The sequence below is a fragment of the Tetranychus urticae genome, chromosome 3 (genome assembly GCF_039701765.1).
Source record: "Tetranychus urticae isolate SD_2017Ah chromosome 3, NJAU_TeUrti_SD_1.0, whole genome shotgun sequence".
Taxonomy (NCBI): domain Eukaryota; kingdom Metazoa; phylum Arthropoda; class Arachnida; order Trombidiformes; family Tetranychidae; genus Tetranychus; species Tetranychus urticae.
Genome location: NC_142960.1, coordinates 23,631,536 through 23,656,008, shown reverse-complemented (window position 1 = coordinate 23,656,008; position 24,473 = coordinate 23,631,536). Strand labels below are relative to the sequence as shown.

The 24,473-nt window shown below is 33.0% G+C and overlaps 1 protein-coding gene and 1 long non-coding RNA gene across 3 annotated transcripts in view; both read right to left on the bottom strand.

Moving 5' to 3' along the window:
- Positions 1-4,477: 4,477 nt before the first annotated feature.
- On the bottom strand, positions 4,478-4,731 carry LOC149093648 (uncharacterized). Its single transcript, XR_016199517.1, has 2 exons — positions 4,640-4,731; positions 4,478-4,594 (listed from the first exon to the last, which is right to left on the bottom strand). It is a non-coding gene; the product is annotated as an uncharacterized LOC149093648 (long non-coding RNA).
- Positions 4,732-7,482: 2,751 nt separating this feature from the next.
- The window catches only part of LOC107365346 (5-hydroxytryptamine receptor-like), a 98,303-nt gene continuing 81,312 nt past the window's right edge, over positions 7,483-24,473 (bottom strand). Inside the window, exons 2-3 of one of the 2 annotated variants that reach the window (XR_003082823.2) lie at positions 11,566-13,009; positions 7,483-8,212 (exon numbers count right to left, since the gene is read on the bottom strand). Coding sequence is in view for 1 of the 2 variants with exons in the window: in XM_015932833.3 (XP_015788319.2) it covers positions 11,879-13,009 (1,131 nt within the window). In the remaining variant the exon portion in view is untranslated. Of the gene's footprint in view, positions 8,213-11,094; positions 13,010-24,473 lie in introns of those variants that run through there. The other variant, XM_015932833.3, reaches the window with a different exon arrangement.

The following is a 24,473-nucleotide window of genomic DNA, read 5'->3' as shown; positions in this document are numbered from 1 at the left end:
AAAAGCTGAGAAGAAAATAATTGGTAAAGTTGATCTTTAAACTCAACAATTATGCGTAATAATGCGTAATAATATATTAATACTTGAAAGCTGAATGTGGCAAAAGCCTCGTGGTTCAATTAGGTTTGGGTGTAGTGGTTGACGGCTTTGTTAATTTACAGTACTGGGCTAAAACTGAACAAAAAGATATACGATTAAAGCGACCAAAAGAACCAGACCTATCACCATGATTCTTGACAATTTTTTTACATGCTTCGATTCGGTAGGTTCTCTCTGGGTTAATATCACAGAACTTTTCTAGTTCCTCGTCAGTCGGTACTCTACCATCTTCACACTCATAGCGTGGGAGGAGTTCAACTGAATTACAAGATTTATATCCATTGCCTGCAGAAATGAAAGCCATTTGCATGTAGATAAAGATGAAAGTCAGCAAGATTACTTGAAGCTTGGCCGAAGACATTTCTTTATGTTGTTAATCACAAGAGTAAAATTAAATCGAAATCAAGTTGAAGAGAATTGAATAAAACTGGATGAAATACTAACGATAATCACAAGAAAATTCTCTCATTTATAGTTCGTTTAATATAAATACGATTTATTTAAACATCTAAAAAATGAATCATTGTTTGGGTTCTGGATTGTGTTTAAACATTAGTAATTAAATTAATATTAGTTGATGCTAATTTATTCAAACAATGGCAGAGTCTCGCAGCTGTTGTAATAAGATGTGTTGGGAATCAAGATTGGGATCAATAATCATTTTTGCGGTTAGACAATGTTCATGGTGAAGAATCTCTAAGATACGGGAATGGCTCAGCTCCTCATCTTACTGTCACAAATCGTCTAAAGCCAAAATCACACAGTTCAACACATCGAACCAGATCATAATGTTGATGGCGAAGACGATAAATAGTCAAATCAGACGCATAGAAATCCCTAACAATGTCAGTGATTCGACGATGAATATAGTGATGACCAACCTTAATGTAATTCCCAGCAATAATGAAACCTCGAAAAATGTTGATGAATATTAAATGGGAATAGATTTCAATCAATTTGTTGCCAAGAAAATAAAATTTGTCTGAACTGTTACTTGAACCGATATGGTTTAGATATTCAATTGCGCCAGTAATAAGTGTTATACTAGAACCAGTTGTGAATATTATGCTCGAACTGATGTTAGCGAATTTCTGTGATTCCCGAAGTTCTTCAACAACTGTTGATTCTTTTGATAATGGCAATTGAGACCAAATCATGTCAAATGATTCAATGAATTGTGCAGATGGATAGACTAAGGTTTCCAAAACAGTGCACAAAAGCCAAGTCGTGGAGACGATATAAGTGATGAAGAAAGAGTCTATTGATTTTGGACTAAAATTTGTGAAAATTTCCACTACAAATAATGTTGTTTTAATCGATAATACAGTAAGCGCCAAAAGTGAGTAAAAATAATAAAACCATCGATACCTAAATATCCAACGATTGATGAAAAAACTGTTTACAATTGAATTGTAAATTGATGTTGTTGGACTCTTCACTGTATTATGTGAGACTTTAATTTCATATAAACTATAAACATCACTCATCATCTTGCTAGAAACAATTGTCACTGAAAACTGCTAAATTAATCAATTTCTGGGTTTTGTTGTTTTCTGGTAACATTGGATAACCTGTAAACATTCATTGGTCGATTAAGTAAATCAAATGGTCTTTCTGCAATAATCAATGAGTGATATGATTGCACTTAAATGAAGTTCAAAAAGATTTCTCAACTGAATAGCTTGATCAGAAGGACCACTCTGAATACAAGGGACGTCTTTATTGCAGCATTTTGTTTAAATGGATGGAAGGACACACAATACAGTAGAGTATCAAATAAAGATGACAGTAAAGAATCGATTACAATTAAAATTAACAAATCTAAATAGCAACTCTAATTGTTGACTATTAACGTCAACGCTGACTATTCCTCAATTTTGCTAACTTAATTCCAGCTCTCCTTAAAGGCTGAGCGAAACCTATTACTTTCAAAAAATACTTTTATATCAGATAAACGGGAGTTCATTAATATAAACTATATGAAGAGAAACAATACTTGGAAATTAGTTAGCTTACCAGCTGCTGTACATTAAAGTGTATCAGTATATTGTGATAGCGATTATGCTTCTTTTATTTTAACCAACAACAACAATTCAGTTACTTTTATACAGTAGAGAAAAACGTACTCTACTCCGCTTCGTATTCAAGAAAAGTAAGAACTTTATAAAGTTAAAAGAATGGTCAATTTTTAATTTTCATTGATAACCTTTTAATAAGATTAAAGAAATACAGATCAGTATTAATAATGCGCAATAATATATTAATACTTGAAAGCAGAAAGTGGCAAAAGCCTCGTGATTCAATTAGGTTTGGGTGTAGTGATTGACGGCTTTGTTAATTTACAGTACTGGGCTAAAACTGAACAAAAAGATATACGATTAAAGCGACCAAAAGAACCAGACCTATCACCATGATCCTTGACAATTTTTTTACATGCTTCGATTCGGTAGGTTCTCTCTGGGTTAACATCACAGAACTTTTCTAGTTCCTCGTCAGTCGGTACTCTACCATCTTCACACTCATAGCGTGGGAGGAGTTCAACTGAATTACAAGATTTATATCCATTGCCTGCTTTAGGTTTGGGTGTAGTGGTTGGAGTGGTTGGCGGCTTTGTTAAAGTACAGTACTGGGATAAAGTAAAACAATAAGGTTCAAAAGTAAAGCTCTGAAAAGGACCGGTGTCACCACCATGACGCTTGATAAAACTTTTACATGCTTCGATTCGGTAGACTCTCCGTGGGTTAGTATCACAGAACTTTGATAGTTCCTCGTCAGTCGGTGTTCTACCATCATCACATTCATTGCGTGGGGGGAATTCACGTGGCGTACAAGATTTATATCCATTGTATTTAAATGGAATGGCAGAAATGAAAGCCATTTGCATGGAGATAAAGATGAAAGTCAGCAAGATTACTTGAAGCTTGGCTGAAGACATTTTTTTATGTTGATAGTCACAAGAGTAAAATTAAATCGAAATCAAAGTTGAACAGAATTGAATAGAACTGAATGAAATACTAACGATAATCACAAGAAAAATCTTCTTATTTATAGTTCGATTATATAAATACGATTTATTTAAACACCTAAAAAAATGAATAATTGTGTGGTTTCCGGATTGTGTTCAAACATTAGTAATTAAATTAATATTAGTTGATGCTAATTTATTCAAACAATGGCAGAGTCTCGCAGCTATTGTAATAAGATGTGTCGGGCATCAAGATTGGGATCAATAATCATTTTTGTGGTTAGACAATGTTCATGGTGAAGAACCTCTTGGGTCAGACAGTCTCTGAGATACGGACATGGCTCAGTTCACTATATTACTGTTGACAATTTTCAGGTTTAAAATGAAGTTTCATTATTGTTTATTTGAAGTTATGAAGTTAGGAACTGCCATTAGAAAGGTGATCACGATTGTAGCTGAATTTGGTAAAATATCCGGAGTAATGAGGAAAATGTCCATAAATCTGATTCACAAGGAGTTTTGGTTCAATAAATCCATACACGCCGGGAAATGCGTACTCAATAAAAGTCTCAGATTTAGTGCAAATTTTGCGCTTGATATGCTTTTATGCGCTAAACGCTAGCCTAAATTTCTACAAACATTGAGTCAGATAACATCTGAACTTGACTCGAACCCATTTCACATTTAATCTCACTTGTCTATCTATCTACCAGAGAGACTTTCTAACATAACAGCTTGAGTACAGGAACCAGAAAGGAAAATGTATCTTCAAACCGATGAGGGAAGATGGAGCCTGGAATTCTAGTCATCCGGATGAACACCACTTCCAGCTTCAAAAATCGACCCATCTGTTAGTGCAGTTGAGTGCAGCTACAAGTGTATGTTTTACTTTTAATCTTGTTGCATGAGACAAATGAATCTACTCAAGTTCAAATCTTAATCACGAGTTAATTGAGAAGTCAGACCAGTAAAATTTACATAGTTGATCAAACGAATCTTGCACTTAAATTAAAATTAAAATTTATTATCAAAAGCTCTGATCAGCATTAAGGTTGATTAAACCAACAATTTTCACATTAAAATTCAATTGTTGATTCAAAATGATCAGCAATTATAAAGGAGGATGTCAAATTGAATAAGGTTAAAAGCCTATTTTCAGATCGCTGATTAAATAATTTTGTCAATCAACATTAATCTAAAGCTTGAAATCCATATCTCCACTGATTAAAAATTTATTAATACTACCATTCAGTTATCGCATGACAATTAGAATTGCGTTCAGCATTAAATTTCATTGAGAAAGGATTATTAGATTTTTTGAAATGCACTTTTTTTAAACTTTGGACCTGAATAATTAATAAGTGGTTAAAAATTTTGCTGTTAAATCATGTTGTTTGATTGGTAACAGTCTAGTTATACGGACACAAAACAATAACAAAGCCGTTAATTGAGGCCCCAGGCCGTCCAAGCCCAACCGAACCTAACCAAACCTAACCTAACCTAACCTAACCTAACCTAACCTAACCTAACCTAACCTAACCTAACCTAATCTAACCTAATCTAACCCTACCTAACCTAGTCCGACCTAGAGCGCGATAATAATCGATTATTTATTTGAATCTATAGCACTGTTTATTATATGTGTCCGTATAACTAGACTCTCACCGTTTGATTCAATTAAATCAACATTTATGTATGCTAATCAGAGCTTTTGATTATAACTTGAGATTGGAATTAATTTAAAATTCGTTTAATCAGCTGTGTAAATTCTCCTCATTAAACTTTTCTATTAAGCTCGTGATTAAGATTTGGAATTGAGTCTGTCTTCATTTGTCAGAAGTTAGAAATTGCTTACCCCAGCACACTTCGTGGTCCAACACACATATGAGCAGGGCTTTTCATTTTCTATGCTGTTTGCATACTTTTTATCTATGTTTTATGCAACCGATAATGAAAAAATTGATGTAATATTATGAGTCAAATATGATCAAAAAATGACAAAATATGCAATTTAATTTATTGAACTTAACTTTTTCAAACCGATTGGCAAAAACGTTGAGTTAAATTGTAATGTAAAATGAAGTACATTCTTAAATTTTTTTGAGTGAAACTCAACAGATTTTCACGTAAAAAGCTTTTACACTTTGAAAAACATCTTTCAATTGATGCATTTGTAAGAGGAGCAAAGTTGAAACAAGCTAATTCCTCAGATGAAAAATTGCTCAATGACTCAATTGCTGGTCAGGAATTTCATTATAATTTATAACTCGGTTAATTTTTCTGATTACTTTTAAGTCAGTCGTTTTGTTTGACTCGCGAATGATTGACTACTACTGTAGCATCAAAATGTAATGATGAAAATGAGAATAAAGCACTTAACTCCGGAGAGATTAACTCGATTAACTTGTTTATTTAACGATAAGAAAGAGTTCCATATACAACAAAAAGAGTTTAAGTAAAAATGTACTCAACGAGGACTCAGCGGACGAAAAAGAGTACTCGTGCTTTACAAACATGTTTTTATGTTATATTTTCCCGCACTAACAACTTTTCACTGTCCTCAGTTTGTTGTTTTAAGTTCATGTTCTTCACTCAACGTGTTTCTTTGTTACTTTAACTTGTTATTATTAAAAGAATGGCCGAGTCAAATGAAAGTGAAGATTTTTACAATTTAGACTGTGACACTGAAGTCGATAGTGAAAATAGTGATGCCGAAGAAGAAAGTGATGTCGATGAAGCTGGCGCGAAAGCTGGACGTTATTTAGCAGCAGAGATCGCAAAAAATCGAGACGGGGAGTACTATTGGAAAAAAATTAGTTTCGCGGTAAGATTTGAATCAAGAGCTTCTGTAGGTTGAAAAACCATAAGTGCGAAACCTCAAGGTCATTCAAGTTATTTGACCTTTAATTGAAATTGAGAGGACATTTCTGTTGTGAAACATTATCCTTGTTGCATAACATGTTCATAACTCATGATCGCCAAAGGATATGAGTCTTTCTGTGAGTCCCAGCTAATCAATTTTTTGAGAAAAATTTGGTTATCTTCCCAGTGGTAAGAGTTATGAGCATGTGACTAATAAACCGTATACTAATACGCATTAATCGATCTAAAATTTCGCTCTGTCAGGAAATTACCTCTCAATTCCGATTAGAGATCTAATAACGGATTGACTTGAATGACCTTGAACGATCGAGTTTATGATTTTTCAATCTACAAAAGTTCATGGTTCAGGTCTGTGGTCTCTAACATCAACCGTGCGTGAGTAGGGCTGCAAATAGGCATGTTCATTAGTCTGAGCGGACGGAATAAATTCAAGAAATATGAAAAAATACAGCAATAGCATGTGCATATTAAATGCAGCAATTGGATGAAAAATGATTATAACAAAATTTTCATAAAATTACTGCAGGTGGCGACACGAGAAATTCAGCTAAAATTTGTTCTTTTTGTTGATCCAAGAGTGACTCTTTACTAACGATGAAGATCGTCAAGTCGTCGATAGCAAAATTTTGAATTTTCTTTAAAAATATTCTAATGGTTCAGATATGTCACAGCGTATTCAATGTGGCATTCTAGCGAGATGCTAGGAAAAAGGTTTTCTAGACTTTTTCAACTTTAGATTCAAAAGCATTCAAAACTCATTTTGTACTGAATCAAAACACATTGAAGCCACAAGGCCTAAGTTTATTCAATGGACTTCATTCCCAAAATATCCAGAAATTAATCAACAGAGTAAAGAATAAGCTCGAAAAATTTGCCTCTTCATTTTTACAATTTATATTTATATTTAATACAATAACCCTAATGTACAATAACCCTAACATAACTTGCTCCTATTTAATCATTATTTCATTCAGCTTCAAAAATTAGGAAATCTTTTAATCTGGAAAAAGTTCATTTTTAGTGCAAAGAAGGCTAATTATATAAACGAGAAAAGAAAAAATTGAGTTCAGATCAAGAAATAACGCACGTTGGCATCATAATTCACGCTTCTGTAGGCTAGAATTGAACAACTTCAAGTTCATGTTTTCAAGATCATCCAACGGCGCTTGGTTATTTGGTTTATGAATGACATTTGAATGCCATTCTCTGAAGCCAAAAACTATCTTATGCTAGTTAAAAGTTCATAACTTCTACTGTCAAAAAAGATATGACCCAAAGTATCGTTCAGTTAATCAAGTTTGGTTTGACTCAAATTCGTGTATCTCATTTTATCCAAAAAAGTGCTGAAAAAATCGGATTTAATCTATACAATATTCTCCTGGAATTATTGAAGAGATAAAATTTCCTCATAAAAATTTAAACAATCTCAATTCAGAGTTTCATAGATTCTTCCTTGGGAAATTGTCGAAAACAGCTTTTGGTGATTTCAGATTGAAAATGAAATGAAGAGTAAATACTCCATGAAACATGTTGAATTACAATAAGGTAACAATTTTTTTATTGATTTCAAGTTATCATAATTTTTCGCTATAAGTTGAACAAAAATATATCAAGAGATGAAAGGTGAAGTCAATCAGTTAAATGAGTTGAATCAATCCAAAGACTCATGAGAATTGTGATAATCATTATGAATAATATTCATGTGACTGTACATAATAAGGTTTTATCTTGTGTCCATGTCAATGTAAATTGTATCTTCATTGGTTCAATTTTTTGTCCAAAAAAGAAGTGAACTTGCATTTGGTTGAATTTGATTGTTGGAAACAATCAAAGAGAAATAAAAATAAAACTTTTATCCATATCATGTATTATCATAATAACAAGAAGAAGAAGATGATGATGATAAGAGATTGTTCAATGTTCGAACTGAATCCAGACAATTTACCCATTCAACTAATGGGAATCCTCATGAGATGATATTATTCATCTCTTGTGTTACCTTCATTTGCAAGTCCAATTCAGATCAGTGTTTCTTGTCTTGTTCAAGAAGGTGAATACATGGGAATGGAAATTTTATTTAAATTGTAATTTAAATTGTTCTCATTGACAATCACATTAATAATTCGTGTTTAATCAACAAAAGTAATTGCCTTTTTGTTTCATCAAAAAAGCCTTTTCTTTCTCATTTCAACCCAAGATTCATTTGCTATTCAATTGTCACCATTTCCATGACCCATTTCGTGTGTCCATCAAATGTCCAGCATTCTGATAGAAAGAGTAAGAAAAAGGTAAGAAAAGGTTAGTTGAAAGATTAAATGAAATTCAGCATTTTTGTTGTTCTCAACTCGAAGAAGAATCTGCATGAAATCGTCTTTTTCGGATCTTTTGCAATAAAACTTTCCTGAACTGAAGTTTTATGCTGATTATGATATCTAATTTTTTCATGATTTTGCTTTATTCAGAAGACATTTGATTAAAAAAACTTTTTTCTTATAACAAGATAACAATATGATAACAATATATGAATAATTTGATACGAGAAAGAAGCATTTCAGAATTGAAGTCTCTTATTTTACGTTCTTTTTATGATTCAATTCCTTCTAAACATGAGTTTTTTTCTTTGTTTAGCATTCTTTTTATTTTTTATTAGAGACTTGAGGAATCCTGGACAGGAGTATGAATTAATTCAACCCTTTAGCATATCTTTTCTGTTTGCGAAAGTTTGTGTTGACTTTGGATTCGGATTTTCGAGGTCACTCAAGGCCACTCTGTTATTTACCTCTGACTGGAATCCAAAGGTAATTTTAAAAGGTGCAACTTTTGACTCTTTATGTTTGTTACAAGTTATCAATCATTTAAAAAGTACAGAGTTTTCTTCAAGTAAAAAATTCTAAATGAAAGTGACATAAACAATATCTTTTGGCCCTTATTAGTAACCGAATTTCAACATCAACTAGTGTAATTGGCAATCCCAGAAAATAACCTGCGAATTCCAGATAAAGGTCAAATGACGGAGTGATCTTGAAAACTTGGATTAAAGTTGTTCAATTCTCGGAAGGCAATGGTTCAAATCGAAGTTCTATTGCATATACTGTCCTTGAGTTATGACTAAAAAAATGACAAAACTTGTGAAATTAATTCAATCTTTTTTTGTATTCGTTCTGCTAATGAGCTCGTGATCAGTTCGAATAATATCGATTCTCTTAATACCAAGCTTTTCCGCCAAGATGAGCAAATTTTTGCACAGTGGCTTGAGCTTTATCTATGGCTTGTTAGACATTTAATCTAAAAGTTGTATTCCGTAAATATTTTAACATTTTTTATTCATTTACAATTTTGCTTGTTATTTGATTGATTTCAATTGTTTTTAGCTTTTATCAATAACTCACCCAAAGAAGTAAAAAACCAAGGAAAACCCAAAAATGGTTAACCTTAACTCAACTAAAGTAATTTGTTTTATCCATTTTTACCTTTCTGTTTCACAAGCCTTACTTGTTAATTATCCACAGAATAAATCACTGAATGAAGCTTAATTTGATTAAAATTGATTGATGTGGACAAATTGTGTGCGCTTTACTTTGGCAACATTTTTTACTTCTTCTTATAAACAAAACAGTTTGTCAGCTTGTTTGTTGGATTAAATGTAATTTGATTAACCTGCTTCCGAGCAAGCAGCTTAAACATGCCAACCTTAATCAATTACTGCAACAATCAATCAAAAATTGTCTATTTCATCATTAAAAATAATTGATAATCAATAAAATGTTAATTGTCCATTCAAGTCAATTTCATGGGTTTGCTTGTCAATCAGTAAATCAATTAAACGCTTCTCATTAGTTCAATGATGAACCAAACAGCTTTTCCGTTGTTAATATCAATATTGGTAAAACTATTATGCAAATACAAAAGTCATTCAGATTCAATTTGATTTCAATTCAACTATCAAAGACAAAAATAGAATTAATTTTTCTAAATTTGGATTATAACAGGAATTAAGATTTATATTAAAGATATCTTGTCAAGAGTTGTCAAAGCATTTGATTTGAAACTTGACGGCAAAACTTCAATTCAATGATCTTGTTTTGCTTCTTGATTTTTATGGTTTCTTGTAAGCATAAGCTTCTGCAAACAGAACAGACAACTCTTGAGTTTGCCTGATTCATTTATTGCATGATGATGAAAATGATAATAAACTAAAATTAAAGTGAAAATAGTCTAATCCAAGCCACGTGTGTATCCCACGTTGTTTTCATGCAATTATATCATGTAATCGTGATAATGAAGCAAAAGGGTTAATCATTGAATTGCTTTAATCTATTTACATTTTTAGAGGTTGTGTGCAATTAGCTTCATCATTAACATGCTTCTTTGGTGGATATTATAGCTGTAAAGTAGATAATCCTGGATGAAGATAGGAATGAAATGAATCAATTCCCAATTCAGAGTATTCCTAGCAATAACATTAAATGAAGTGCTTTGAGAATTTCATCCTGAATGAATTTATGATAAAAGCGTAACAAAATTAGCTCGATAACAATTGAAACATGACCTAAAACTTTTGGAACAAACCTTCGCTTATAACGGCACTACCTGTTAATATGCCAGTCAAAGAAGGGCAATAGCTTATGGTGGAGGCAAAAGAGGCTGGTGAGATTGTAGATCATGAATGCAACTCCGCAGTGGACTCAGTACTCAGATAGGCAGTGGGAATATGTAACAAAAATAACTTGAAATGGAAATTGAAAATTTTCTAAAAAAAGTAAAAACTTTAAAGATCTTACAATTTTCTGAGTTTTTTCACCCTTTGCATGAGTGATCTGAAAGTTAAACATTATCTTGGTTTCTACCTCCTACCTTTTCGTCTCATTCTCATGAAATTAATTTGATTAAATATAAAGTCAGAGGATGAACTGACATGAAAGTGAGGGTGTGAATGAGTGAACATCATGATACACTCATGATAGGGAAAACTCCCTGTCCGAGCACATTCCGTGTCTACAACTTCAACTGTAACTCCAACTTTATTTTTAGTCTGAAAAACAAATTCTTTTCCAAGTGAATGCAAATCTTTTTTAATCCATTTCTACCCACGAATCAATTTCCGAATACATCTTTCAAATTCTAAAAATAAGATGAAAACATTTCTCTTTCGACATTCTTCGTGTTTTAATTTATTTTTCATTTGCTATTTATAGTTATACTCGAATGTCCACCATGACCAATGTTGCTCTTCGGACTTTTGTTGATTCAACTAAAACATTGTACTTCGTTTGTTGCCTAATGTAAATTTGATGGAAAAAATTTACATTAAAAGCATTCTAATAACTGAACTGATGTAAATTGTTTTATTTGGTTATCCAGTTATTATTTTATCAATGAGCTTAAATGATTGAAGGACAAAATAAGGTTCAACTGAATGACAATTGTGATGATCCATTTACTTTTGTTTCACTGTTTTCCATGGTTGAATGAACAGGAAAAATAATAAAAAGCAATAAGAATTGAATATAAACTGACCGTGGCTACTTTGTTGCTGGACCATTGGACCAGCGAGAACAACAACAAAAATACTGAGGTAAGATTATTTAACCATAAACATTTGTCCAGCCAAAACTTACACATTTCTCACATTTTGTCTTCTCTTCATCAATTCATCTGCTTCATGATAATCTCTTTTCAACTATTTATGCTGAAACAAACAAGAATTCAATAAATCAAGGAAACATCAGCCAATTGCAAGGCATCATTATCAATATATCGATTGGTGGCAAAATAAAACAGAATAAAAATGTTTCTCTAATAATTCTCATATAAATATTGCAGTTCACTTTGAGGTCGCCAACTGTATCCAAATTGGTACAAAAACTTGGTGCCAATGTTTAAGGAAACTTGAAGCACAATAAAAATCGAAATTTCTTTTTTTCCAATATTCTACACTCGATTTTGAGATCGATGAACCGCTCGTTTTCCAAGCAATATCTTCTTGAAAGCAGTTCGGAAGTCGGCACTGAAAATGGTGTAAATCACAGGATTGAGCATTGAATTGACATAACCCAACCACTGGAAAAGGCTGGTCACCAGAGCGGGTGGATCACAAGGTGGACCACAAATGGGTGAAAGAAGAGCGACAATGAAAAATGGAAGCCAACAAATGACGAAAATTCCGGTTATTATGGCTAATGTTTTGGCCGCTTTTCGTTCTCTCTTTGATTCCAGTGAATCTCTTCCATTGGTTGAACTCATTCGACTTGACCTTCCACACGAGCCATAATTTCGAGTCGACTTTTCTTTATTTGGACTAATCAAACTCGTCGTTATTCGAAGGGCTTTTCTCTTCGAATTATTCTTGACACTGTTTGCCTTGTTCTTTTTGGATATTGATGAGTTGCTTTTCCCTCTTTTGCCACTCTCCATGCAACTGTCCTTGTTGGTCACTGAAGCGTAATGATAACTGGTTCCTCTTGAATCACATGTAACAACAACATCACTTGTTACTGATATTTCTTGGCCAATCAAGTTCCAGTCATCGTCAATGTCGATCGTCGATCCACCACAATTTTCCGAAGTATACTTTTCTCTTTCAACTGGATTACTGTGGATTGGCGTTGTGAGTCCACTTCGATTGGAAGGTGTTGTCGGTGGTATAAGGCATTCTTTGGCTGGAGATGAGGTTGACAAATGGTTGCGGTGGCACTCAAAGGTGCTGTTTAAATTTGGACAGTCAATTTCACAACCTAAGCCTGGATCATCAGTGTTAGGAGAAGGTGAAGATCCATTGGCATTTGGGTTAGAGTCAATTTGAATGATTGAACTCTCTTCGATAACTTGACTAGCTATACTTGGACAGACTGAGAATCTTTGACTTGCAAATGACCTTTCAGGACTGGGATTTGAGGCGGTTGTGGTTGTTACTGTTGTATTGGTCGACATGTCACTTGAAAAGTTTGTGGTTGTCACTTCAACATTACAAGGCACTGATAGACTTTTGGTGGATTCACAGTTATTTTTAACATTCAACACTATTCTGGTTCCTGGTTTACGACGGATTCTTAATCGAGCAACCTGAAAAAATAAAAAACAAAATTAAATTTCGACCCATTTCCATCAACACTTTGCTTTACATTTCACTGGAAACATGTTCAATCATCTAATGGCATAAATTGTGAAATTGTAATTAGATGCGTAAAGTTCAATTACAAAATTCGCTAATGAAAAAAGTGATAAGACAATGAGTAGCCATGAATTGATCAACCATAAGTCATTCAATTTTATTCATCAATTCATTATCCAAAGCTTCAACCTACAATACAAAGAGTTTTAAGCAGACTTGTGAAATGGATTACTTTCATTAAGTGCATCAAGTCGCCCGAGGTTACTTGTCAAACAGAATGAATCAATTGAGGCTTCCCAACCAGTTTTAATCAGCGATAAAAAGTGAAAAATTTACTAATCTTAATCTAAAAAGAATTTGCAAGAACGATATTCAATGAAAATCAATCTTGAACGAACATCAATCTTAATGAAACAACTCAATTTACCAAGAAACTGGTTTTCTTTGGTTATGAAAATGTATAATAATCAAACTTGTAATCGAAACAGAAAAGATGAAAATCTCTTTATCGTCTATTTCAAGTTCAGTGGAATCTAAAGAGTAAAGTAAACTTTATGCAAAATGTATTAATATTTTTATAACAATTTAAGAATATCAGATTTGAATGATAACGTAACTTTGGAAGAAACTTTTGTAAACTTTTATCCATTCGATAATCGATCATTTTCAAGTGCAAAAAATTGAAGCATGTTCTGTTGATTGATTTTGCAAAGGATTTTCTTCGATGACAAGAAAATTTCCAATCAATAAATTGCACTTTGCAGGTTTTGTGGTTGATAAGTAGACAAATTCATGTCCATCAATTTGTTGATATGATGAGACATCATTATTACCAGTAGAAGGATATTGTTGAATGATGCAAAAAAGAAGATGAGAATGAAGAGAATGAAGCAGATGAAAATGGGGAAACACATGCATTGGAAACACGCAAGTAAATCAATTTCTTGTTAACTTGGGCACTAACGGTTTAATGCAACAAAAGACTTTCAATTGATTATTTTAAATCATCAATCATTTTGGTTGCCGCCTTTCCTTTGCTCGCACTTATTTAACATGATCATCATCTGTTGGCCTTTACCATTATCTTTATTATCTTAAAAAGTTTCAATCACTTCAACATCAAAATCACTTACAACTTTGCATCTTATTTAATAAACAAGTGAAAATTGTGTCAATAACTCAATCTTTCTCTTTCATTGATCAATCAAAATAGACTCGAGTTTAACTGGATACTCAGTGAGGAATCATTAAAGTGATTGTAAAGAGTGTTAAGATTTTTTTGTTGCAAAAACAGGAGAGAGAAAAACGATCTTATCTGAAGATATAGATGAAAATGGTGATAATATGACGATAAATATGAATCGGTCACTTGTATTTGCTTAGGTATTTTGATTAACCTTTTACTTTTTTGATTTCATCCTAATCTTCAGATAAGATCGTTTTTCTCTCCCCTGTTTTGTTGCAAGAAATAGACCTTAACATCCTTTAAGTAAACCAGTAAGTAAAAAGTTTTACACTGATACTGATTGAGCCATACCCTCAAGTAATGATGAAAATTGGCTGTTTAAACACTAATCAAGATACCAATGTTATTTATAAGATACCAAGATACCAATATATGATCATGGAATAAATAAGTGAAAGCATTTCACGGTTTTTTCCCATTGAAACTACTTAAGATCATTATCGAATTGATATCTCAAATGTTAATGGTATATAAACCCGAAGAAAGTCAAACAGCATTCATTCATTAAAAACCTCTTATAGACTTTATAACAAAATATTCAAAGTTCATCTTTTATTTCAAAATGAGTAACCTGAGTCGAAGTTCAAATAAGCGCTCCATCGATGATGCAAGCATGCCAGGTCCATCCACAATGGATGAGCCAAGCATTGAAGGACCATCTGTGCTTTATAAGGCAGGTTACTACCCTATTGAAAAGATTTTACGACATGGTTTCATCAAGTGCAACGGTAAAAGGCTCCATGTAGCTGTTGTGAAATGGGAGGACACTCTTGTGCGTCTGGATGAAAGAGACGATAATATTCCTTGGGGTTTAACTCCAGAGGATCATAATTTGGTAAAATCATTTGATGAAGAGGATTTGGCCATGCCACCTGAAGTGAAATCAGCCTACAGGTGCAGATGGTGCAAAATGGGCCTTCCATCTCGTACTTTCAGAAAACGACACGAAAAAAATTGCATTGAAAAGATCTAACACGATCTATCTTAGACAGTGTTTAAACAAAGATCTTATCTATGTTCAAAAGATCAAGTATCTTAGACAAAATTAATTTATAACAAGAAAATTTCACTTATGTAAATAATTTTTCCCATCATTTCTTGTTTTTTCAAAATGCGCAAACTTGACCAGAGTCTGTACAATATACTCGCTTGATTTTCAATAAATTATTTTGCTCAAAATACTGCACAAAATGTGACATAAAAAAATAATGTGATAACGATACAGTGTTTTGACTTAGAAAAGTTCTCAAAAACTATTCCTTTTTGGCATTTAACGTTACAATTTATGAATGGCTTACGTTCCTACCAAAGTCGTGGGTAAATAATATTTCAACATTGAAAAAAGTCATTCAAACTCGTTCACCTTCCATTTGATACTCTGCTCGGAATGATTCTTCTCCATGATTCAGGTTTAATCTTACCAAGTCTCACTTTTAGCTGAATATCTTTCAACCAAACATTTATATTACTTAACCACAATTTTCAAAAGCCAAGATTAGTTTATTTACTTCATTTATTATGATAATCTTTGATTAAATAAAGATTTCAAGATAAGTGTAAAACTTTGAATCTGTATAAAGAACTATTTGTTGTTTTTTCCAGGGAAACACAATAATTATGAAAAGATTGAATCTAATTCTTTCCACTTGCAAGTTGAGTATATTTACACTTGTACTTCACCATTGTTCATTTACTAAACAACTTTTTGATTTTGTTGACAAATGATATTAATATTGAATAGTAATGACAATAAAAGAGTAAAGCTTTTAGTCGATGCTTATTGAAACAATAAGTTGACTTTTCGGTTAAGAAACTTATGAGTTGAATCAAGTCAACAAGAACTGGGAAGGATTGGAAACAATTTAATACAAAAAAATGTTGCAATTGAAATAAAGTGAATATTTGCGTGCTTTCAGGTGGTTAAGATCACAAGTATGTTGTATACCTTATAGCAATCAGTAATGTAACTTTATTCAAACCTTTCATTATTTTTACCTTTACTTTGATAATCAATTTCTTTCCTAATTCAATTTTAATCGAAGTTGATCAATCTAATGTTTTCCCAGTTTTTCATTTGCATTACAACTCCAATAATGGTTCACAAGTGAATTTAGTTGATATTAATTAGTAACTTGTTTTTTATTGAATCAATCAAATCAATTTTATCATGAAAGTTGCATGAAAATAATAGAGAAATAAAAATCCTTTCAAGTTAATTAAATACAATCAATTGAAATACTATTTTCAGAATATTCCGTGAAAAGAAAAAATAAAACTTTTCTCAAAATGAAACTTTGCAAGATTGGATCGCATTGAATTGAATCAAATAATCATTATTTTCGATATTTTTGGATATTAGTCAATGTGAATAAATGCAAAATGAATTGCATTAATAAATGAGATTAAAGATTTTCTTTGGAGAAACACTTTGATTAATGAGCTCAGTTTGATATTGCGTCTGGAAATTCAGTTTTTAAATGCTGAAACTAGTAACGAAAGGGAATGGTGAGACAATCAGCATCATGTAGGGAAGAAGAAAGTGTCAAAGTTATATTCTTTTGAGTAAACTGATTTCAATATAAAATAATTTCCCATGAAAGCTTACAAATGGTGGAATTAAATGAAATTTTCTATTCATTCCATATTCACATCCTAGCTACTTCTGGAGACACAAGCCGAGGTATAATTTTTGCCTATGCTTGAATAGATTTGAGGAATACAATATTTTTAATGACGACAATTACGAGTACGAAATGCATATGGCTGATATTACTGATCGACACTATAGTATGAAGAAAAACCGTATTTGGCGATCCTGTTGAGAGTAGGCCGTAAGCAAACATAGCAATGACATTTACTAGAATGCATTCTCAAAGACAAACTATTAAAAACTAATCAAACATTTCCTTGATAATAAAAATTTGCACTCGAATGAATGACAATTGATATGCATTTTTGCTAAATTTGAGTGCAGTTGCTAAATAATGTGGCAAATTGTATGAAACTGTATCGGCCCTGAGCACACTAGTTATATTGCACCCAAAATGTCGATGTAGAAAGATTTATTGTTGCTATGGAAATGCATCATTATGTGGAGCCTGCAAGTCATGAATGGCTCAACTGCGTTGTTTACACCGTTCTAATGAAAGGCTCAACTTCGAGTAATGTTTGGATCGTTAAGTGAACGAGACTTTCACAAATGATCAAAAGGCCATTCAAAGTTCTTTCGATGTTGTCGTTGTCGTTTTCTTTGCTTTTGCTGTTTTGTTTCCATTAGCTTTAGTGCACTGCATGCATTCTTGCCGATTGAGGTGCGAGAATTGTTTCCATTCAACTTATTAACTTACTAATGTTAGAAAAAATCTGTTTGTAAAACTTCTCTGTAAAAGATTTGGATTAAGAATGTATTTTTATAAAACTTGAGTACAGTAAAACCTCGCAAAGGTTGTATGAAACTAAACAACGCCATCTTTGGGATTTAAGATTTTCCCCACTTTTACAATGCAATTATGTTAATAATTTCAAAGAGTTGCACAAACAATATCGCTAGGCGGCAGGACCGCTCACAACCTTTGCGAGTACAACCTTTGCGAGGTTTTACTGTAATCATTTTCATCTGAACATGAAATTGCATTAAGCTGCATTAGCAATTTTAATGGGTTCCAATTCTTGAGCAACTTGATGCATGACTTTAAGACATTTCGAGTTGAAATAATTAGCGCATTTAGGATTTACTTAGCTTATTTCAATCCCACTGATTTCCTCTCAGGTATCAACTTGAATTTAGCAAATAATTAAGGCCTTGAATGGGTTGATCAAACAGAATCTTGGATCTAATTGATTAAACTGTTAATGGTAAAACAAGAAGGTTACATGGAGAGCATCTGAAGATATCTCAATTCACCATCTAACCTGTTTCTTTTCCAAGCGAAGCAAAAAAAGAAATAATTGTAATGCTCAAGCCTCTTTATTCCTAATCCAACAAATATTGATAATGGAATAACTGATTTAGCAATAATTTGGTTTCCCAAGTGAATCACACTATTTAGTACTTACAGTCACAGTGTGAAGTAAAACTAACTTTCATTTGGAATCGTAATATTCATGGTTTTCATGGAGTTCTTATTAACATTTTTCACTTTTCATCAAATTCAATAAATGAGAAGTAATTGAATGTACATTTACAATCGTAAACCCTGTTGTGTTTTATCGAAGGAAATGTTGAATTCGTCTGGGAAAAGCTTTAAGTTGTTCTAAGACCAAAGTCATTTGCTAGAATAATGAAACAATGTAAAGTTGAAACTCGAAATTGAAGGATTTCAAATGACTCAAGAACTTTAACTAAAGACGAAATGCGGTAAAACAACAAGTTAATCACTGTAAGATATTTAACTTTCATTAAGCAAATTCAACAATTATTGTCGAACGATTAAAGGGTAAAAAGGCTTCCAATTCTTTACCTTTACTATTATGATGATCACTTTGATGATAAATAATCTGTTTATCTGATAATCTTGTTTTAATAATCTTCACTCAAGTAATGGATTTCATGTCCAATCAATTTAGCATCAAGAAAGGAACAAAAATTCAAGTAAAGTCACTGAAGAAAAAGAATATTGCAAAAAGAGAAAAATTCCATTCATGATGATATAAAGCGATGAAAAGAAAGACTTTGATTAGTTTTCCTTTAATCAGATTCACCTCATCAGACTGAAGTTCATTATACATCATATTATAATAGTTTATAACATCTTTCAATCGGACAAAATTCAGAGTAGTTGGAAACCATACGCTTCGAGCACAAAAGAGACCATACGCTTCGAGCACAAAGTGAAGGTCTAATAAAAAGAAAGAAAATTAAACCTTGATGCGGTTTCAGCACTCAACAAGTTTAAGAGCTAAATGAAAAAACAAATTAATTAAAGAATAATGAAAATTAAACGCCGAGGCTGATCTCGCTAGATTAGACATTTCAATAGTTTACGTTAGATGCGCGAGATTAGGGATATCGTTCAAAACGCGAAAAAAATGATATCAGTTAATTGTGAGACAGATGAAATTAAATATTTATAGCAATTATTTATTCATGTGTATAGTAAGCACAATATTTATTGGGAATAAAAACTTTCTCGATTTGCCCCCAGAAGACTTCGACTTGGTCAAAGCCTTTGATGAGGAGGACGTGACTGTGTATGTTCGGGGTTACACTTTCCGCTTCTGTGGTGCAGGTCTCAGCACCAGGACCATCGACATTCGTCATGAAAAAAGTGTAATGCCGAAGGGGCACCCAACCGTGACGTACCGTACTGTATTGTATTGGCCCATCAGTCTTGACTCACCCACCTGGTGGCAGATCACTAGCAGACAGTCAGGACAAGATAAAGATTAAAATTTTTATACCAAATGCATTTAAAATGATTTTGAAGAAAACAAATAAATAATTTTTATAAGTGATTTCGCTTCTTTGTTACAATTTCGGAAATATCAGATAAGTACAACGCGTTTCAATCACAAAAAAATTATATATTGGAAATTTAGTTAGAAAATACAAGTCAAAACTTGGTAATCCAAAAAAAAAAATTTTGTTTCTAAGTTTCACCATGCATTCTTTATGGGTAGTGATACAGTAGAGAAACAAAACTTGTAACAAATTTTTTTTTGACTTTTATATTTGTCTACTGTATCGCTACCCATAGAGAATGCATGTTATAACTTGAATAAAAATGCAATTTTTTTTTGGATTTACATATACATAATTGGTTTGTGATTCAAAACGCGTTGCACTTACCTGATAATTGACCGCTTTTACCGCAATATAAACAAAAGAGAAGCAAAATGAGTTTTCAAAATTATTTATTTCAATCATCAAATCATTATGTATACATTTTGTAATTGATACAAAATTTATTTTTTGCCCTGCTCTCGTGGAGCTCCGTCGGATCGGCCATCAGGCGGGCGAGTCCATACTGATGAACCGATGCAGTCGGTCGTGCACGGCGGTATAACGCAGACATGACCAGGGCCCCCTTCGGCATTGCATTTTTGCTCGTTGCGGATGCCGCTAGTCCTGGTGCTGAGGCCTATGCCACAGCAGCGGCAGGTGTACCCACGAGTGTAACCTGTCACGTCATCTTCATTGAAGGCTTTCACCAGTTTGAAATCAGATGGCAGCAAACCAAGGGGCCTCGCGTCATCCGCCTCGCCTGCGTTGGCTTCCAGCCGGTTGATTATCACCAAGGTGTCCTTCCACTCGGCAACGCCAACCAGGCTAGGTGAGGGAAACGTTCAGTAGTAACTTTCAAAAGTACCAGGTGGGGCAGGTTTATTTTGCCAACTGGAAATCAAACTCTTATTTTGATTATTCGAGCGAACTATTTCTTGATAAATAAGTGTAATATTAATTAATGTTTTCATCAAAGATTTCATCTATTTGAGAATTTCAATTGAAAAAATACCAAAATCAGACTAAAAAAGGGCTTTTGCCAACATACCGCTCAACGCGCTTATGTAAATCTAATAAAAACTTCAGAATTCTGGTCTAAGTGCAATTGAAAGCGCGAAATTATGTTCAATAGTACAGGGCATTTACGATGTTTATGAACAAATTTAAATCAGCGCCTAATGAAGGGGTTGATTTTTTTGATAAAAGAGGGTAGGCATATCTATTGTTAATGCTTCTGGCTATCTATTTATGTCAATTAAAAATTAAAATTGTTAATTATGCCTAAATTATTTAGTGAAATTATCGAAGGTAAAATTTTAGCTCTTCCGGCTGAAAATTATTCATATTCAGTGATAAAAAAACGTTTAAAGTCTGAAAATATCAGTGTTTCTACTGGCTTTATATCGAATGTGATCAACCGTAATGGAAAAATTCGAAAGTGTAAAGACAATGGAGAAAAATTTGAGTATAAGCGATATCGACCAATAAGGAGTAAACAAATGATTTCAAAAGTGGATAAAATTTGTGAAAATTCTGATGTTCCGACTCAAAGTGCAATCGCTAATAAGCTAAATTGTTCAACCTCCACCATCAACAAAGGCATTCATAAGGATTTAAAATGTAAAACAAGAAAAAAAATCAAAGGTCAGCAATTGAATGGTCGCCAAATGACGAACCGTAAGAATAATGCCAAAAAGTTACATTCAGAAATTGTTCGACCTGATAATTATTAATTTCTTGTACCTCTCGATGAATCATGGCTATATCTTCAAGATTGCAATCAAAAAAATGAATTATGTTATTTGAAAAAAGGACAAACAATTGTCAACCAAGATGTCATAACAAGTCATGAACTTGGAGGGAAAAAAATAATGACGATCGGTATTTTGACCGGTAGAGGGCCTTTGCCTCTAAAGTTCGTGACCAATAATGTCAAAATTAATAGTCAATACTATTGTAATGAAGTTTTAGCCCCCTTGGTCAAAGATTGGCTACCAAAGCTTTACCCTGAAGGACTTGAGAAAGTTTTTGTTCATCATGATGCAGCGCCATCTCATGTTTCATTACACTCAAGAAATTTCATGGAAAAATTATCGAAAGATTTCAAAATTTCATTCATTCAGAAAGAGGACATCCCGATCAAATCACCAGATGCAAGTCCATTGGATTTTTTCGGGTTTGGCTACCTGAAACAGCAGCTACGCCGGCGGAAAGTTACAACCTTAAATGGCTTACGTAGAGCTGCAAATGACGTCTGGTCGAAAGTCGACTCAGAAATGGTCTTAAGAGTGTTCGATTCATGGAACCGTAGGCTCAAAGAAATCGTCAAGAATAATGGAAGACATATTGAACAAACAAAAAATATTCATAGAAGAGTTTTATCTGAAAAAAACTGATTAAATTTGTTCATAAACATCGTAAATGCCCTGTAATGCTGATACTCATATTAGACTTACTTAACCTTCTGATCAATTAATTTTTTGTTTGGTTTTACTTTGCAGTATTTTTAAGACGAAAAAGTAAGTCATTTTCCCCTTCTAAATAGCGCTACTAATCTGATATGGTGCAGTATTTTAGTGCTTATGTTCAAATAAAACATTTTTCATGGTCTAAAAGACTGTCACATGTACACAAGGACTAAAAGCACCATATTCAGCAATTAAAATAGATTTATAATGAAAATTTTTCAAATTATGATAGATTGAATTTGGCAAAATAAACGTGCCCAACACCGTATATTTTTCATCATTTTTCTTTGCTTGATATTCATTTCTGAATTGTAAATTTATTAGTATTAAGTTAAATTCCGTCAAATCTGTTTACTCTGGGACAAAGCAAAGTAAGCTGTCAAATGTCAATCGATCGAGACAATCGATTCCAAACTCAGAGACAGAACGTTTATCATTTCTGATGCCTCTGATTGAAACAATATCGTAAAAAACAAAACAAACAAAACAAAAAGCTGAAAAAAGCCTCGAAGAAAAAGATAGTATTTTACAAGGTTTAGAGGATAAAAGCAGAGAAATTGAGTGTGCATTACAAAGTCAAGCAAGATGTGTTGAAGAACCGAATTGTTATCTGAAAAGACTGAAAGCAAAATTTTCGAATACATTGAACTAAGACTAGAGAGATATTTCGGACAAACGCAAAAAAAATTCATTCGGAAGATGGGCTGAAAGCCGTAATCAAGCGAAAGGTAATCAAGGTGTAGGTATCAAGGTAATCAAACAATCTGTACAGTTCCCCTAATATTGACTCCAAAAACTAATATCGACTTTGGTATAACTTCCGTATTCAGCCGGTCGAATTTCTTCATAAAACTTTGTGTACTTATAGAACTCGACAAGCTGAGTCCGAATATATAGGTCATTTTATGCGGAAACGCCCCCTAGCGGAGAAAATTTTGATTGTATGAAAACGCGTTTTAGGCCATTTCGAACGTTGCGCATGCGCATAGAACAATTTTTTGGACACATATTATTAACAATAATCAGTTCAACCTATGTGCGAAGTTTCATGACTCTAGCTAGTATATTGACTGAGATATGGGTCAATTTATAAATAGTACCACTTTACCTCGAATCAATGCAAAAAACCGAGAATTCAGTCTTATGAGCCTTTTAATATTCTGGAACGTATGAATATAATCATAAACAGAGCAAACAATAAATTTACGTGCCCTAACCTAACCTAACCTAACCTAACCTAACCTAACCTAACCTAACCTAACCTAACCTAACCTAACCTAACCTAACCTAAGTCTTCATGCACCAGCATCTTAATTGATACTCTGCTATGTGTTCACATTTTGATAGTCAGTGCCTATTCAATACACATTTTTTGATTTCCAATGATTTTGTATATGTTTTGTATTATACGTCTATGGACCCATATCTCAGTCAATATACTAGCTAGAGTCATGAAACTTCGCACATAGGTTGAACTGATTATTGTTAATAATATGTGTCCAAAAAATTGTTCTATGCGCATGCGCAACGTTCGAAATGGCCTAAAACGCGTTTTCATACAATCAAAATTTTCTCCGCTAGGGGGCGTTTCCGCATAAAATGACCTATATATTCGGACTCAGCTTGTCGAGTTCTATAAGTACACAAAGTTTCATGAAGAAATTCGACCGGCTGAATACGGAAGTTTAGCCTCGACTTTTCATAACAACCCGGGTTACTATTATGACCAGGAAAAAGCCTAAATTTAGCCGATTTACACAATCAAGAGCTTGATAACGTTTTGGCACTGATTGAGCTCAAATTTTACCAATTTTTTATTGAATTTTTACCAATAATTTACTGATCAAAAACTTGAAAAAAAGGTTAATGGGATTCGAACCCAATCGCTCCAAAGCTTCAGACCATCTCTTTAACCACTATGCTAAGCTTTATTCTGCTGGAAAATCAATTTAAAGTAAATGTCCATAAAAAAATGGTCACTTGGCCAAAATCTTATCAAGAAAATTTACCAAAAATTTTGGTGAACTCACAGCTAGATGCGACCGAGAAATCAGCGCAACAAGAAATGAACGAGAGTTTGCAAAAAAATTAGCTATTCTCCCGTTCATTACTAAAAATTTGGTAAATTTCATCTAAAAGAGTAACCCGGGAAGCATAATTTTATGGGGAAACAAATGACCTTAAATCATCTTGAAACTAATTGGAAACCAACTCGGAATTAATAGTTGTTCAATTCCCAAAAGTGACCAGGTCAAAGA